This window comes from Neopsephotus bourkii, unplaced genomic scaffold (assembly GCF_033783945.1).
Source record: "Neopsephotus bourkii isolate Nb327-2 ecotype Australia unplaced genomic scaffold, CSIRO-AGI_Nbou_v1 NB_1825, whole genome shotgun sequence".
Classification (NCBI taxonomy): Eukaryota; Metazoa; Chordata; class Aves; order Psittaciformes; family Psittacidae; genus Neopsephotus; species Neopsephotus bourkii.
The window spans coordinates 10,428,424-10,446,855 of NW_026902298.1; the positions used below are offsets into that span (position 1 = coordinate 10,428,424).

The 18,432-nt window shown below is 41.5% G+C and overlaps 1 protein-coding gene across 1 annotated transcript in view; it reads right to left on the minus strand.

Annotated features, from left to right (window-relative positions):
- The window catches only part of CSTPP1 (centriolar satellite-associated tubulin polyglutamylase complex regulator 1), an 85,208-nt gene that overhangs the window by 59,467 nt on the left and 7,309 nt on the right, over window positions 1-18,432 (minus strand). Inside the window, exon 2 of the mRNA XM_061343528.1 lies at window positions 15,200-15,302. Within this exon, the coding sequence (XP_061199512.1) occupies window positions 15,200-15,302 (103 nt within the window). The remainder of the gene's footprint in view (window positions 1-15,199; window positions 15,303-18,432) is intronic.

The window sequence follows — 18,432 nt, forward strand, 5'->3', positions numbered from 1 at the left end:
TGTAGCTCACTGCCTTAGAGTGACTGCGTTCAGAATAAGGGAAAGTAACTTGAATGAAGTCCCACAAGATGCCTGTGACAAAGCTGGAAATGGGATTTCACATCTTCTCATCCCAACCAAAGAGCCTGTAAGACTTCTCGTTTTCAATTTGCATTGTTTGGCTGATGATTTGACAGGCTGATGGAGAAAAGAGGGATATGAATGAAAATAGAAGAAACGTGCTGTAATAGGAGAAGGCAGCTTTTAGAAAGATGAGATACGTAAGGGAGATGTTCAGGAAGAGAAAGAAGATGAAGGCACAATCATACAATTAAATGCACCAAATTATGTTCCTCAGAACTTCAGCGCACACAGCTTCTGGAAGCAGATCCTGGCACAACTGTAATGGAAAGGTCCAGACATGAAACTAACATACTATTAATTCAAAGCAGACAGCTCTACTATATTACTCCTTAGTTCTAATAAGTGAAAACTCCAGTCACTTGCATTTTCAGCATGGGATGGCTCTAAAGCTAGCAGGCAGAAGGGTATGATATCATTTGTTGTTGCTTACTCAGTCAAAAGAGTGGGTGGGTATGCTGGAACATCAGCACACCTGGATGTGCTGACAGCCAAGTGCCGCCAGCTAGTTGAGTAAAAGAGGTACTATATTGCTTTCGTTCCTCATTTCTCGCAATAAGATCTTCTTTAACGATACAATGGAAGGATTTTTTCTCCCAAAAGCTCAAGTCTGCAAGGAGGGGAGGCAGAATTTTATCCCAGTTGTGATGCTGCATTTCAGAGACCCTACTTTACAAATGTCTTCTTATAAGCTGGAAAAGTTCAGCTTAAAGGAGCCAGCTTTTGTTGGAGCTATCCAGCAAGCAGACCAAGGACAAATCAACAGGTCTATTTTCAGGCAGGGTCAAGATTGCTGCAAGAGATAGGAACAGTATACACTTTGAACAAACTGTATTTTGAAATTCCTTTTATCATGGGTAGATGATAATGGCACAAAAATAACTTGGCCACATTTTCCTTAACAGCTTTCTGGAGGTAAAGCTACCATTAATGTGGCCAGTGGTAACGGACTGCAGGTAAACCCTTCTGGAAGTTACAGAAGCAGTGACAACCCAAAGCTGTTGCAGGTATTCCAATAGAATGTAGGGATTATGACCAAGACTTTATGTATGATTTTTAGATATGTGCCAACAGATGTCTTTTCCAGTTTCTCTTGAACGCAAAAAGGAAACAGGCTGCAGACTCAGAGGAATGGCTTAAGTAAACAAGATATCAACAGCAAAGCAACACACTTAGCCCTCAACATTCCCAGCAAGTTCAACAGCTGCTGAGATCCTCCCCTTAGGATTTCTCAGTCTTCTGTCTGCCCCCCTCTCACTGGTGGCCAGAGATTATCAGTGCTTCTGAATGAACCAGGGTACCTCAACAAAGTATTAGCTTGTCCTCAAGTCATTTAGAAATGGGTTTGTGAACCCAGAAGAAGGGAAAATAAGTTTTCACTTTTCTGCTTAACTTCTCCTTTCCCCATTTTGGGCATTTACAGCAGCCATCTGCTAGAGGTTTCTTCAAGAAAGCTTTCAACAGCTCTGTAAGCCTCCAAACCTCCTATTGCATTGCCCTGGCCCTCTACATTACCAGTGAATAGAGCAGGCAAATTAGAGTGTTAACAAAAGTTACTAAGGATGTGATTTTATTTGTCTTGCTGAAACTGAGACTAGAAACTGAACTGAATGTTCATTAGTTATTTCACACAAGGATTGTTATGCAACTGGATATTCTGCTAACAAAAGAACTTTTCCCTTTCACTCATGAGAATATTCTGGAGAAAGGTGAGCAAACTAAACCAAGGTTCTCACTCACTGGGAAGATCCAAAGCAGCTTTTGCAGTAAGGACTTCAAGATGCTTAGTTTTTCACTCCTTTCCTTTCCATACCCCAGAGCAGCCAAAGCATAGAACTCTTTCAATGCCACTGCTGAGAAAGCTGCCTCTTGCAGCACACCCAGTCCATGCTTGTAGGATGGCACGTGCACGTGAGAGGGACTGAAAAAGGCTTGGGAGGAGACTGTGCTAGAACAGCCCCAGCTCTCAGAAACGGCTGTGCTGGGAACTCCAGCACTCAGGTGCTGCTTCCCCTAACAGAGCTGCTTTCAGTAAGGCTTTGTCTTTTGTGTAATTACATTTCGGCAGCTTGCCAGAGTTCAGAAACTTTCAAGGACTCTTTTCAAACCTTTGGACTTCTAAATAGACTGTATAAGTCCCAGGATGCTATGGTAACATCCCAATTGAAACCCACTACAGTTGTTAGCCTCTGCTTGCTGAACTCAGGCAAAGCCAAACATGCACAATGCAGAGAGAGCCCCGAGTCCTCAAGAAGGACAGAAGAGCTTGCCAAGACCCTGCTGTCGCTCTAGCAGGTGCCACCTTTGGTTACCATGCAAAAAGCTGAATGAATTCACAGGACCCCATCTCTACTAAACAGAAAACAAGGAATGGGGACTGTTATTCCTTAACTTCCAGCATTACTGCTTGCATTTTCCATCAAAAGCATGATGAAGGAAGCAAATCACTTTGAAAGCTTATCCTGCTTTTCCAGTGTGAACAACTTCCCCTCCACACACACTTTTCTTCTCAGTTACACAAGTGTCTAAGTCATTAAAACAGAATCAAGTGCCTTATGGTAGTCTCAAATGCAAAGTTGCCATTGGACACTACATCTAAACTGACTGAAACATCTGTAGAGAGAAACAGCACAGAGGACCAGATGTCAACATTATGGGTATCTCAGAGTTCATTTCCTCTTGAAATACACTCTGGATCAACTCTAGGCTGGTCCCATGGGCTGAATGCTCATTTGCAGTTGGAACACATCTTCCAGTTCAGTTCCATCTGAAAGGAACTCGGGTCACAAGCTCCAAGACTACTTCATGGTGTGAACCAAAGCACAGTAAGTAGGGATAATCAGAAGTATTAGGATTAGAGACTGTGGTACAATAGGTAACAAAGAATTAGCTCTAGCAATGGAAAATACTGACATTCAAAAGGCTTTAAAACCCAGGCAGTTTCTGTTGTTAAATAACTCATCCACACACAAAGCATCCCCAAGTGACCAATCCCACTTACCACAAGGCTATGATCTGAAATAGCAAAGTGAAGTTTACCTTGCCTGGAATGAGGCCCAAGAGGGATCACTTATAAATGTACAGACACCATCAGGAAAAACAAATCCCAGTTTCACTGCTGGGATGAATAAATTACTGCTGCAGGAGAGCAGTTTAATTTTATTCTTCACCTCCTGGTTTAAGTGTACTACACTACTTGCAATCTTCACACCAGTCACAGGACTGTTTCCCTCTTTGAAGGTAGTGGAGAAGCATCAGCAATCCTCAATTCAAAGCTGTTTTATCAAGTGCTTTGACAAATTCCACAGATATTAAAATTTGGGACAATGAAGTCAGCCTCAAGGAAATCACCATCTTCCTCTAATGAAATTAGCCGTGCTTTTTAGGCACTTCCTCTGAAATGCATTAGTAGTGTTAAGATGAAACAGATGCTGAAAGTTATTCCTGATGACTGGCTTTAAAGAAAAATCCTTTTTTAACAACTAGGCAGATAGGAAATCATTAACACTCAACATTTTGGCGAGACTGGGTGATGTAACACCACAAACAGACTGGATTTTCTGAGATCCTTTCTGTCTCACCCACTCAAGTTTATTTCAGCTGAAGGGTGTGGAAAGAGGGAAAGGAGTGACACAGATTTTAATGATTTGTTTTCAGGTTTCTTGGTATGGGCTCAGCAATCTCTGTATTCGTGGCAGAGTTAATACAGGTGATACAGAGATTATCCCAAGTGCTGTTTGAAAGGAAATGAACCACAGCACCTGTGACACAGCTCAGGGTAGGCAGGGAACAAGCTTTCTTATGTTGCTTTGTAGCAAATCAAACCCTCTGGGACCAGTCTACAGTGTGGAGAAGGAGAGGATTAAAGGAGTTGCTGTGCTTGCTGTTTATTACCCAGAATCCCTTTATCTTTTTTAGTGTGTCATGTCGTGTGCCCCCCCCACCCCTTCATTTTTCCTATGCTAGGTCAGTAATTTAACACCTTGAAGCTTTCAAATCAAAAGCTAAAATGACTTTACTGCGTTGAATTATTAGCCCAGGATTAAAAACAAAAAAGGCAAATGGGGGTGGGGGGGATCTCTAAAAACAGAGGCCTTTTGATCAGAGCAGCATCCTGCAGTTTGCTGTAACTCAAGCTGGCCATTCTTATATAGTAGGAATTAAGGACTCCCCCTGCCAGGCAGGGCCCTATTAAAACACAATAGCTGTTTGAAAAGGGTAAGCAAGCTGATATGGATATAATAGACCACATATTGGGGCCCCTTTCTACTCTGAAATAAAGCTGCTTCTTAGAGTTATGAGCTGGGAAACCTAGTATTCAGGAAGATGGGAAAGGGCATACAATGGAAGATGGTAAATAGCCCTGCAGAAGCCCTTCAAGGTGCTTAAGGGAAAAGTAAAGAAGCCTTCAGAGATAAGCATCAATCACCCAGGACTAGCTCTTTCAGGCTGCTCAGGTGGTATTTCAGACCACATGGGGTTTCAATGAGGCTGGAAAGGTCTTGCTGGTATAAACAGAGATTTATTTTTTATAGTAGAAAACACAGGGAGTTATGCACCACAGAGACAGCTGCATGAATACCATTATAACTGGTTTTATGGAGATCACTGCTAGTTGCTACCCAGCTTCCCACAAAAGCCCCTTGCCCTTTCCCCCCCAAACCTAAAATAAAACAATCTAGAATTATACCTACCTCAAAAAAAGCTGCAACTCTCCAGCTAATATATTTAGCATTTGTTCAAAGTGGTCCAACTCGACATTTTGGGGCAAGTAGAAAATTCCCTACTGAATTGCTGTATAACCTTCTGTATGCCGAGGGTATGGGAGATTCAAGTCCTCAATAGGCTTGATTATCATAGAGCCATGATCTCCATTCTTTGGCTTCCTTTATTAACCTACAGATATATTTTTGCCCTCCCTGTCACACTGTGGGATTCATTCACTAGCTGCAAGATGCTGCGGAAAGCATGCAGTGAGCCTGTGGCAAGTGTGAGAAGACAGCACAAAGAGCAACACTATTAAAAACACAAGCAACGCAATGTAGTGTTTGGATTTGCTCTAGTAACAACAACTCTGGAAGTAGCTATGGAGTTGACACGGGCTGGACACTGGTTTTGATACCAAAATGTCAATGTCCACTGAAGGAGGAGCATGAATTTGAAAGTTATTGAATAACTCCACCCATCTTGTGCTGCTGAGATCAAAGCATAATGCCAGTGAAGGCAAACTAGCTGATTCAAGGCCTGCTCACTCTGCTGCATGTAGTCTCCTGTATTTCTTATTCTAAGACAGTGCTATATTTTATAAGTTAGAGTTTTAATTATTTCAGAAGGAAGCAGCACAATCACCTTATGGTTGTGATAATTCAAGAACTATTGAAAGATAACTTACTGACTGCTCCTAATGGATTCAATACTGGTGCCATGAATGGAGCTCCCATCTTTGCTCTTGTCAGTCTTGGTTAGACTGAAGGATCTCAGAAGAAGAAAGCAATACTTACAACTAATACTCTCATCTATCCAGTTGCTTTGGCAACATTAAAGCACAAAGGCTGAGCAGCTTCCAACATTTCCATCATCGCAACAAATGAACCTTGCTGAGATTCCTTTGTATGGATGAAGCTTCAAACTTTGACATTAATGGTAAGTCTGTATTTAGAGGTCGCGTGGCTAAACCACACAGTGCTCACTACAACTGCTTGGCTACAGTGTTGACCAGCTACAGTTTGTCTGATGAATCTGAAGATAGGCAATAGGATTAATTTTGCATGACATGAGGTTACTGCAAGTCTCCATGGCTAATCTAGTCGGGAATTTGTATGGTTGCAACTCTATACAGCATACAAAGTTTGAGGCTCTCCAAAGACAGCCAGATTTCTGGGAACCTGACTTCTTTTTTAAGAAAAGGAAAACAAACCAAGTTTAAAAAAATGCATTTTTAAGGCAAGATACAAGACCTTCAGCAGTTTGCTGTTCATGGTGAAGGGATTTTCTCCCATAAAGGATAAGGAATCCTATTACGGGATCTTATCACATCCCATTACTGCAGGCATTTGCCGATTTTTACAGCTTGGCACATCTAATTCAGGAGAAATTGTGTGTTCATTGGCCTTGTCCACACTGGAGCACATATATTCTTAGCGAGGCAATTAGAAACGCTTCTCAAGATTTGGTGGGACACCACAACATTTTACAGATGAAGAATGAATGCACACGTCCTTCCAACACCACAAAACAAATAAAAGCCCCAATTTCCATTCCGATCTATCGTTTCTTAAAGATCTCTGTGGGGAAAACCCAGTGTTCCTCAAACCTACACTGCTTTATTCCAATTGAATACAAAGTCTTAGAAGTTTAGACAGATGGAAGCCAAGAGCCTCTGAAGCTTATTTCCTATATACATACAGTAGCTTAGACTCTCACTAAAATGCTTCATTAACCAGAAACATACAAGTTAGCTTCATCAATAACTACACCTTTCTGTTACTATCATATATACAAGTGTTTCTTAGCTTGAGACATTGAAAACTTTATTGGAAGAAACAGTATGTTAAAAAAAAAATCCATACAGAAAATGATAAAAGTAAGCCTTGTAATTCTTAAAAATAAAAACCCTCCCATTTAATAAGGGAAAAAACCACCAGCGTGTGCCAAACTTCCTATGTTTTTCCAAAGCTGCTATTCTCCAGTGCATTTTTACTGAATTCCACGTGCCAATTTCACATGACTAAACCTGTTTTCTTCAAAACATTTACACAGAAGCTGCAGGAAATCCAATCCTTAAAACATGCGACCAAGCATGTAAAGAGATTACTGCTTTATATACACACTGCAGATTGTATGGAAAAGCTGTAAATAGTCCCAGCTACATCTGCTGTGGGTATGTCACTATTTATCTTTCTCATTTTTCATATATATTCCAACAATGACTCAGCAAGAACAGATGAGCTGTTTTCCAGGTTGATGGAGAAGGATGCTTGTCAAACAGGGACCTCAGTGTTGAGTATCTATTGTGCTTCCTCCGTGGAAGATGGACAATAGAAGATTGCCACAGTTCACCAACTCTGGCTTGAGAGCCCTTTCCCTTCTGCAAGAACACAGACTAAAACAGAGCAGAGATCTGTGATCAGAAATGCAAGAACAGTGGTAAGGCAGAAACCACCCAACACCAGAGATATTAAAACCCAGTAGACTGATGGAGAAAATACAATGAAACAAAGGACCCTGTGACATCCCAAAGAGGATACGATGAGCACTGTGAAATACCCAACTGATGACATGAATTATGGCAAAATAACCACAAAGGGCACATATGCAGGAGGCTCCTTAAAGATCTTCTCAGGAACACAATGACTTGCATATCTGTTTTGTTGTAGTGCCAAATGCAGACAGTGGGACGGACTGGGCAGTAGAAAAACTGTATCACAAATGTCCATAACCAAGAAAAATTACTTCTCTGTTACCTTCTGAGATCAGAGAGATCGACTTTCAGCAATTCCTTGGATTTTGTCCTTTTCCCACTCTCACTAAATTATCCAAACTTGTTTCAAGAATAAATTTAAACATTCGAAGTGTCACAAAAGACTGATTTTAACTCCCAGGTGGGACCATGTCTACACCTCCAAATCTGTACTAGTAATATTATCAACTATGACGAAAAGCAATAAAAATACTGGAAACAGATTTATGCTAAAGTTATGATCTAAAACTAGGCACAAGATTGTACATTCAACTTTAGCCCAGAGTAAAAGCACAAATACAGTTATCTCAGTTATATATAATCCTAATGCTTGTACCATTTGTCAGGATTTTGGACTTTGGCTTTGGGAAAACTTCAAACATCTGTTCTTCAGTTTTATTAGCTATCAACACTGCCAACACGCAATTGGCTTTAAACATCTTTTAAGGCTGCTCAACTTCATAGCAAATGTATTGCATTTCAATACTCAAGGCTGTAAGAATGAATACAAATGTACTCAGCTACATAAGGTCTCCACAAGGTAGTCAGTCCATTTCTGATGCAACTATTCTAACAGACCACCGACAAATATGGAATTTCCATAATGTAAAGGTGTAGGAAAGAAGTGGGCAAAGACTGCACCACTACACCAGTGAATACATACTAGAAGCATCATAATCTGACCGCACTGCATATAAAAGTTGTGATTGCTTTTCTTCATGTATCAAGCTGCATACTGTAGCTCAACTCAGTGTATGAGTAAGTGAAGGGTTATCTACAGATAACTACCCTGTGCTGACAAGATGCTGAGATCAAGTGCTAACAGCCATATGTTATGGCAAGTTCTCTTGATGTTTCTGACACCAAAACAGTATTACAAGTTTCCTGAGTGGAGCATATTATCACATGCAGCATCAATATTCATATTCAATTCTATGTTACTCCTTCAGCTGCAAGCCTTGCAAGATTGTTCTGCTTACCCAAAAAGCTTCTCAATCTTTTTATCCTCCCTATATTTCCTTGTGAGAGTTTGGAGTCATCCAAGTATCAGCTCACCTGTAAGATTCTCAAGTATGTGGGAAGAAAACACTGCATTTTCCAGTATATTGGCAACACGTACAAACTACATTGGGAATCAGTGTGTTATTCCTATTAACATACGCATTTTTCCCAGCTGTTTACTCAACACCAGTCATACCAATCAGCATATTTGTCAGGCTTGGACTTGTTGCAATGTTTGTTGCAAAGAAACAACTCTGGGAAAATCAGGAATTCATAGATCCTGGCTGTCTGATGAAGATACCAACACTGTTTCTGCTGTCAAGCGGTTCTGTGATAAAAACATCACACTTCAGGTGGCAGATCTACAAGTTCTGGACAAAATTCACATCATCTGAATCACAAATAAACTGAGTAATCCACAACCCCCAAATCTTCTATAGCTCTCATACAAAATGCCTACCCCATGCACAGTAGACAGGGATTATTGAAAGCACATTTCTAATTTGGGTTGGAGAAATTTAGATTACAGGAAAAGACTTTGCCATTCTTACAACTCTTCTCTGTAGAAGTAAGACTGAAAGGCTTTAAGAAAGGTTTTGTGTCCATTAGCAACTAAGCGGAGAAATACACAACTATCACAGGTTTCCAGAAAGGTTTATCAGCAAATTCAGTCCTACAAATCCATGTACTCTGTGGAGAGAGACTTTGAAAATGCCTTTCTTATAGCAACTTATTCACATTAGCTGCAAAATCTACTCAGAGCTTCTGGCACGGGTGCTATGTCTGAGCGCATATATTCATTCTCTCTCCTCTGAGAACTGAAGAGCAATAAGAGGCTGACAGCACTCTTATGCAGTGCCCTAGGGATCAAGGAATCCCAAGCAAAAGCCTGTCAGGAATCATCAAGCACATTATCCCAGCTGAGATTTTCAGCCCAAAGGGCTGTTCACAGCTAGGTCACTGACAGCAGCAGCTTCATACCAACAACATGGCTCAGGCTTCCATTCAGTGGGATAATTTTGTCTTTTCCTCTCCAGAGCAGAAGACATGTAGGAATCCTAAGAGTATTTGAGGAACACATGAAATACTACTTTTGTAATTGCTCATAAGATTATATCTGAGAGAATACCATCAATTTATGTAAGAACCTGAAAGTAGCCTCTGGGAGGTAACAACATGGATTTGCTCAAAACATGCAGACCAAAGACTAAAAACCCCAATAATCAACGCTCCTGCCACAAACAGTTTGATTGAGAAATGCTAATGAATAGCTCCATCTCTCAGAAGGGGAATCTGGCACAATCTGACAAAGCCCTAAGGACCTTCTCACTACTGTTTTTGCTGTTTATACTACAACTGTGCAAAGCAAGGAGACAACATTCTACAATGCTAGATGTTGTAAAGTACATGCAGTACAATGTCAATTCTGTCTTGAAAAGCTTACCCTAACCTTACAAACAAGATAGAACAAGTTACAGTGAAAAGGGGAAAGATGCAGAGCAGATGACAGCAAGATGATGACAATGATAAAGCCTATATACACTGAGATGAAAAACAAATTGATGGCTCTAAGGTAGCTCTAAGAATCTCTCCTCTTTCCAAGCAGATAATTCAGCTTATTTCCAGTTGCCAATTAAGGCTGTCTCCAGTGAATGGCTTAATTCTCATGGGCATCCCATCTGTCCCATTCCTGGCCCTTCCCCCTGCATTGCCTCACCCTCAAGGGTACTGAGTTTATTTTAAAGAGGACGACATTGTTTAACCTACAGATTTATTTAGGTGATGTTCTATAGCAGTACAGGACTGAACAAGCCAAAAGTTTTCCTGCTACCAAAGCCTGTGTCACTGCTATTGCCACAGAAAGCCAAGAAAGCAGTATCATATTTGTCCCTAAGGAATGAACTGAACAAACTGTTCCAGCCAATCCAGGCAGCAAAAGAAAATGAGGTACTTTCATTGCTAGAAATTGATACTTCTCACCATGATAACATCTTCCTAGCCGAAGATCAAACTCTATAGCACTAGCAGTCCCGTTACAGTGAACAAAGCAATTGTTTCTTTGTGTAGAACAAGGCTCTACACAGTGCAGAGCTGGTATTTTGAGGCTCACAACAGATCTAAAAGCAGTATCTGACCCCCAGCCCCCACAAATACACCCATCACAGACACCTTCTCAGATAAGCATTATCAAACTGTCACACAAGATCCAGGCAGGGGCACTTTGAGTTTGAGCCAGCAGAAACATCCTTTACACGAAAAAGGAATCTCAGACATCAGTTTGCAGAGCCAAGTGGAGGTAGTGCTGCATCTGCAAGCTAAAAGTAAGATGTCTTTCCCAGTCATGTTCCAGCTGGCAGGTGGTCAGGGAGACATTTCACCAGAAACCAAAGACAAGAAGTGTTTTGAGAGGCACAGGACAGCCTTTTCCTGTGTCTTCCATTCACTTGTGTTTGGTTTATCAAACAAGCTGTGAAAGTGATGGGAAGAAGAGTTTCCTGCCTGAGGTAAGCCATCACTGATTAATACTTCTGAGCTTTCCAAAGCGGCTTAAACAGAGTATTGCATCTACCTATTGCAGGCTGGAAGAGAAAGCTTCAGGCAAAGGGTTAGCCCAGAAGCAAAGCAAAAATTACTGGTAGAAGGTCTCTTGGTCAAGAATTCTTTTTGCTGCTTTTTCATAGAACCATAGAATAGTTAGGGTTGGAAAGGACCTTAAGATCATCCAGTTCCAACCCCCCTGCCATGGGCAGGGACACCTCCCACTAAACCATGTCACCCAAGGCTCTGTCCAACCTGGAACAGACAGCAAAAACAAAACAACAAGAACCACCAACTAAACAAAGCCCCCTAGAAAAGCCACACACAGACTCCCTTTAAGATCCCAGAAAGTATAAAGTGGGATGCTCTGCACATTCCCTCTGTGTGATCAAATGCATTAGTACAGGGGTCCTGTTTTTCTTCAGTACAGGAAAGATCAAGGAAACAGGATGATAAAAAACGTATAGGAGGAACATGTTCCTTTAAGATATGTTGGCAAAGAAATTAGGCTGGAAGAAGTAAAGCAGCATTAGTGTGTAATTACACAGAGGGCTTTCAAGAGTCTGCATTTCATGGAGATTCAAAAGCAGAGCAGAGATTTCTTGGGTTTGTAATGAACAAATACCAGTAGCATTTTAACACAGCTATAAAATTAGACTAGTCCTAAGAGAGGAACTGCTAAAAGATGTGGGTTAACTGGCAGAAGGGTGATTGATCCCTATTCCTGTAAGAGTCAGGAGTCAGTCAGATGAGAGGAGCCTCAAGGTACTCCCAGGATTGAAAGCAGATGTCCTCATGATTGGGACAAATGAACAATAGAATTAAGTGGGAGAAAAAACAATACCCTTGAAGACTGAGAATATTCTGGAAGGAGAACTGATGAGATGAAGGTCAGCCCTCTGCATTCAGCAATTTCAGTGCTAGGCTGTGGATAGCGCTGGAATACAAACCCAATTTCATTTCCTAGGAACAACTAAAAGCACTCATTGCCTGCAAAACACTTACTGCTTGATCCATACAAAGCTACGTGACCACAATTTTCAGCTCTGAAATTTCACTCAGGTTAAGCTAAACCCCAATAAAACATTCTGAATTGCCCATAAAAACAGTTGTTGTAACTGGCATAAAGATTTGAAGTGACTCATGGTAAGGTGGGGCATTGCAAAGCAGGATGGAAAGGCCATGGTTGCTCTTCAGTGGTGAATCGAGCAAGTGAATCCACTCTTGAGAAGTGTGCCCTCTGAGAAGAGTTTGGAAAACATCCAATACCTGTCCTTGGCACACTAACTTCACTATATCTGAAAAGTTACTGGGCAACCTAATACCAAGTCCCTTCACTACAAACAATTGCAGCATACTTCAAAAATCTGCAAAAGCCAATCTTCTCACTTAGAACTTGAAACAAGGGAAACGCTGGGGGAGTGCACACAAACCTGGAATCTCTCAAGGATACTGAGACTAAAGATAAAAATCAGGATCAAGCTTATTGCTTGGCAGAGCAGTGCAACCTTCAAAGCATAGCCTGAACAAATGTTGACAGTTCTGTGGATGAACAGAACTGGACAGTGAGGAGCCCTGGCAGCCAGAATATATGACACTTTTATAGTAGGAAACTTCCTATTCTGAGTCTATGTACACACTTACTGCCTTAATTGGATAATTTATTCTCCACTTTAAGATCTGAAATGTGGAATTCTTTCATAGAATCATAGAATGGTTTTGGTTGGAAAGGACCTTAAGATCATCCAGTTCCAGCCCCCCTGCCATGGGCAGGGACATCTCACACTAAACCATGTCATCCAAAGCTCTGTCCAACCTGGACTTGAACACTGCCAGGGGTGGAGCATTCACCACTTCTTTGGGCAACCTGTGCCAGTGCCTCAGCACCCTCACAGTCAAGAACTTCTTCCTTATATCTAATCTGCACTTCTGCTGTTTAAGTTTAAACCCATCACCCCTTGTCCTGTCACTACAGTCCCTGATGAAGAGTCCCTCTCCAGCATCCTTATAAGCATCTTTCAGACACTGGAAGGCTGCTATGAGGTCTCCACGCAGCCTTCTCTTCTCCAGGTTGAATAGCCCCAACTTTCTCAGCCTGTCTTCTTTGTTTAAGAGTTTCACAGTGTGGAAGACCTCTTGCTCACTGTTTGATTTTTTTTTAAGTATATATGGTCAGAAGTTTAGAAAAGGCCCTGAGGTGTCAGCTTGAAAGCAGGTGCAAACCAAACCTGATCTTGAGAGATGCCTGAATGATGATTTCAACAGGGTATTTCAGAGCTACTTTGCCTTTAACTCTGCCAAAGAAATCCTGTTGGTGGGTGGAGGTCACTGTAGTCATGCTCTTTATCTTTCTTAAGCTCTTGTTTACTGACTATTTGCTCAGATGACTAATGTCAGTATTACTTTCTGTGGAAACTCACCTATACCAGATGGAGTATCATGATTCCCAATCACATCAAACGCACAGGTTATACCTTCATTTGTCCCAAATGCCTACTGTCAGTCATTAACTCTCTGCAACCCTCACTTAACAGTGACCACTGCAACTTGCTCAGAACACGGAAGTACACTGTTCATTGGTCTCATACTAATACACTGAACTCCTGATACTATGCATTATTTTAACTTTGGTAATCTACAAAGAGGAAATGCATTTTGGTAGTTTAAACTATTTTATAAACAACAAAAAATATAAATTTCCTTATAAAATCCATGGAATATGAAGTGTTTCTGAGGTCTTTCAAAGTCAGTATTCATTCTAGTTACTATAGAGAAAAATTAACAGTAAAACTAAACAGCATTGACTAGCTGATTCTTGTAGTAAAATCGCTTTTACACTGTTTCACATGAGCCTTCCAGATTTTGCCACATGGATGACTCTCACCCAGTGCCATTTGGAAGTACCTTATTGAGGAAAAGAAATAACACACTACCAACAAATCCTCTTTTCTTGTTACAATGCCATCTACCCAAAAGATCTCTTCTTGTAGCAGCATGGCCTTGTGTCTTACCATCTTCTACCAAGATGGTCAAACCACATTACTCCTAAACTGTTTGTTACCCTAACTAAAAAAAAAAAACAGAACAGAAAAAAAAGCTTTAAGCATTTCCCCCCAGACTTGCTGCAGTATTTATCTTAGTTACGCATTCACCAGTGAGAATCTCAGCTGTTGAAGTTGAGAATGTGCACAGGGCAAAAAATATAATGCAAGTTGTCCAATCAGTCAAAGCAGCAACTTAGGCCTCATTTGGAGATTAGGACACTGATGTAAGAAAAAAGGCAAAACAAAATCCACAAAAACACCTTAAAACTGTGGTCAACTGAGAAAGAAACCTACTCCTGTGCTTTGAAATCCTCTGTAGTACTTCTGTACTACTGCAGTAGTACTACTCTACTACTCTGCAGTACAAAGACTATTGTGAAATACTCTGCATGTTGATTTGCCTCAGAAAAAGATAACAGGAAAGGAAGCAAACAAGGAAAGATTTGCAAATGGGCATCAAAGTCAGAAACATACAACCACATGCATTACCAACAGACTTTTAATGAAGCTGTCTGGAAGAGTTTTAGACATTGTGCAAGACATCATCAGGTTGGCAAAACATACAGCAATTGGCTATGTCAACATCAACAACAAGGAAGACCAGCCCATAGCTTTTTCCTAAAAGAGTCTTTCACCATCTTGTTCAACAGGACAACAACCACACAAGGAGACAAAACAGTTCAAATTCATACTCAGAAACAGGAAGAATGAGTGCTGCTGAAATCAGAAGCAGTCTCTGCTTTTGATACTAACAGCCCTGATCATGGCAAGCAGAATTTAGAGGGTTTATATGCTTTAAAAAGCTCTGTTGCCCAAAGTGACTGCTCCACATGAATGTTTGTAACAGAAGAGGTACTGAACTGTATGAAACTCATGCACATTTCCGAAACATGCCCAGGGAGCCCTTGGCTAACCCAATGAAATCCAGCATTCGCAACATAGTCAGCATGTGTCCAGCTCCATTCCCCACGTACCCTGACTGTTTCCAAAAGCTCCCCTCAGGCTGGCCCTATTGGCAGTGTCCTGATGTACTTACTATTCAGTGAAGAACCTGGCAATGCCATACTGGCTAATATCTTCTCTGTTCTCCAGCAGCTGGCTCACTGCATCCTCCATGTACGTGAGGACATGTCTTTGAGCTACAAATAAAAGACAGTAAGAGACAGAAGTTAGAATATAAGGGGCCTGCAAAACCCAGAGAGAGCGCAGCCTAGTTGTGTGCCTTACACAACAAGCCAACAAGCATTTACTCCCTCAATTAGAGCAGAGGTTTCACTCTCCTAGACACTGATAGTCAAATTCCTGACCTAAATCCTGTTTTCTTTCCTGGCCACACAGAGTTAGTCATTAACAATACTGATCCTCTTTTAAAAACCCCTGAGATTCTGGAAGAGAAGGAAAAATAGGAGGAGTTGTGAGGCTGCCTCACTGGAAAATGCTTACTCAAGAGGAGTTCTTGATCTCTGTTCTGAGTCACTGCCATCTTTCCTATACAGATTGCCAATGCCATATCGATGGAGCTCTTGCAGACCTGTGGGTGTTCCCTGCCCTTCCCTCCATACTAAAGCCAAGTAGCTCTAAGGTTCCTCTGCAAAGTTTCTTTTTCCTAAAGGTGCAAATATAAGCACATCTGTTTTCATACAAGCACCAGTGAATGTCCTTGGAATGGCAGGTGGAGAACATGTCTTAATGTCAAGAGAGATTTATATTGCTCAACGGTCTCAAATAACTGCATAAACCAAACATCAGGAAATTTCAGAAGCGGTGGATCTGCCAGTAATCCAATGCCAACCACAGAATGCCACTCACTTGTAACACTCCTGAGTAAAGATAGTTTGGTACAACACAAACAATTTTGCTGCTTCTACAGGAGGCAGACTCTCTACAAATGAAGCACTTGCCAGGGAGGAAGCAGCAGAGATTTGCCACTCAGCCCCTTTGATGTTTTTGGCTAGAAACCAAGTTGAAGCAACAAAGAGCTGAGTCTGGGGTGATGCGCCAGCTACCAAGCAGAAGAGCTTCCAACTCTACAAGTTCAACAATCAGAAGACAAGTCACAACGAACCCAGGAAAATCATTCCTAACCTGGAAAGCACACAAACCCTGTTCCCAAAGCACACACCTCCATCCTAAACACGTATGCTACTGCACCTTTGCAAGTAGTGTCGTGTCCTAAAAAGAGCAAGAGAAAACCCTTAGGGGGTATAGGAAAAGCAAGGGCTGATCTTGCACCTTGCCAATCTGTTCCAGACTTGGCAGCATCATCCCCTCACCAGCAACTGGCCAACCTCAGACCCACATCAATATTCTTCAAACCAGTTTAATTTGTGCTTAATATCCTGCTAAGCATCAAGCCTGTGCCACTTCATTCACATCATGGAAGTCCCTTTCATCTTAGTGTGGGGCAGGTGGACTTCAAGAGAGACCTGGAAATGATTATTCCCAGTGGATACAGTGATTAAAAGTATGTATGAATATTGATTGCTATCAGGGGATTTCTCTGCCTAGAACACATTTCAGGACAATGGTAAAATTGGTTAAGCACACCCTGGAAAATACCTTGCAGCTGATAGCAAAATGGTGAGCCAAAGGTTCAAAGATATTATCTGGCACTAAAAGATGCAGGGCGTAGCTTTATTTAATTATTTTAATGCAAAGGAATAACTTTAATTTATGTGAGTGATTAAAGAAAAATAGCTCTGCGCACCTGTGTCCCCTGAGGGGGGAATGAGTCGTGCAGCTCAGGCTCAGGCTCCAGATAACAGCAACTGGGGAACTTGATTTCAGCCCATCCTTTCCCCCTCTTCATCACACAGCCCCTCGTGCCCTCAGAAACTGTCTCACCAGGCCCCTCTTGAGCTGTCAACGGTACCAGATTAAGCCAAGAAATGGTACTAGAAAACAGACTTCCACTCCTCTCAGCCTGCAAACCCATTCTCAGACCCTTGTGGGGAAGCATATACTCCTTTCATAGCATAGCCCCTTCTTTAGAGTCATTAAACCCTCCCCTAAAAGCTTATGGGAATAGACAGGCATGGTCCCACAGTGCTACACAGCATGATGTGGCTGACCTCTGTAACAAACACCTTTGAGTATGCTCCTGGAGAATGAATTCACTTTCAACATAGAATTTCAGACGTTTCTGTCACACTTAAAAATGGATGCAAATATAGATGGTCACTGTTGAATACAGTCATTGGTAAAAGGGTATTTCTGTTAAGCTTTTTGTTGCGTGGCCTAAGGATGCTGGCAAAGAACCACTCTATTTCCAAGAAGGTAGGTAGAGCTGTGGGAGAGAGAAACTGGTGAGCAGAGAAGCTGAAGGGAATAGCACTTGCAGTCTCTTTGAGAAGTGTCTCTCTTCAGCTCTTTGGCTGCTGTTTTCCAGGTAGCACAGTTCATGCTGCCAAACCAAACTCCAGCTCTGGCTTCCCGTTCACTGGCTGCCCAGTTCCATGGGATGGTACAAGTAGTATGTTGTATAACCCAACCAACTCTACCCTACACAGAAAAGCCATAGAATCAAACCTAATTTGCAGGCAGGTTCTAGCAGGCCAGAGAGGCAAAATAAAGTGCCAGGAGTCTGGTTATAGCAAAAACAGGAGTTCCATAATTTACACAAATGGGCTTTCCATAACAAACACTGGAACATTAACTATTTATGCAAGCAGAGTTAAAAATCTGTGGAGTCCTGTGCAAAATAAATGAGCTGGTTTTGAAAATTCAGGGAGATCCTGGTGTATTGGAACACATGCTGTTCGTATTTTTGAGGCTTACTTTGCAATGAGGCAGCAAGTCCAAAACAGAACGTAAAGTCCAAATACCGTGCTATTACAGCTTGCTGTCTCTATTTTCTTCCTAATACAACTCCAGTATACTGCAGCTTCCACTCAGGAGGTATTACAATATATTATCATCCTCAGCATTTATTTGTTTACAGCTTATTGCAACAAAGGCTCTCCCTCCTACTTACACAACACTTTCCAAAGCAACCCATATTTGCTAAACTCTTCCATGAAAACCCATGCAGCTATCCCAAGCAGTAAGTGTTCCTGCCACAATCATTTGACAAGTGCTACTCTTTGCTGTCAGATTTAAGAACTACTAGGCAGCTTTCAAGGAGGATCTGACGAAGTTGAGAGTCGTCTTGGGGCAGCCCATGACCTGACGTTAAGCAGATACCTTTGCACAGAATACCTTACTTCTTATCACTAAACCATGAGCAGTGACGTTACTTAGAGCCTCTGTCCAATAAGTAGCAACATGGAC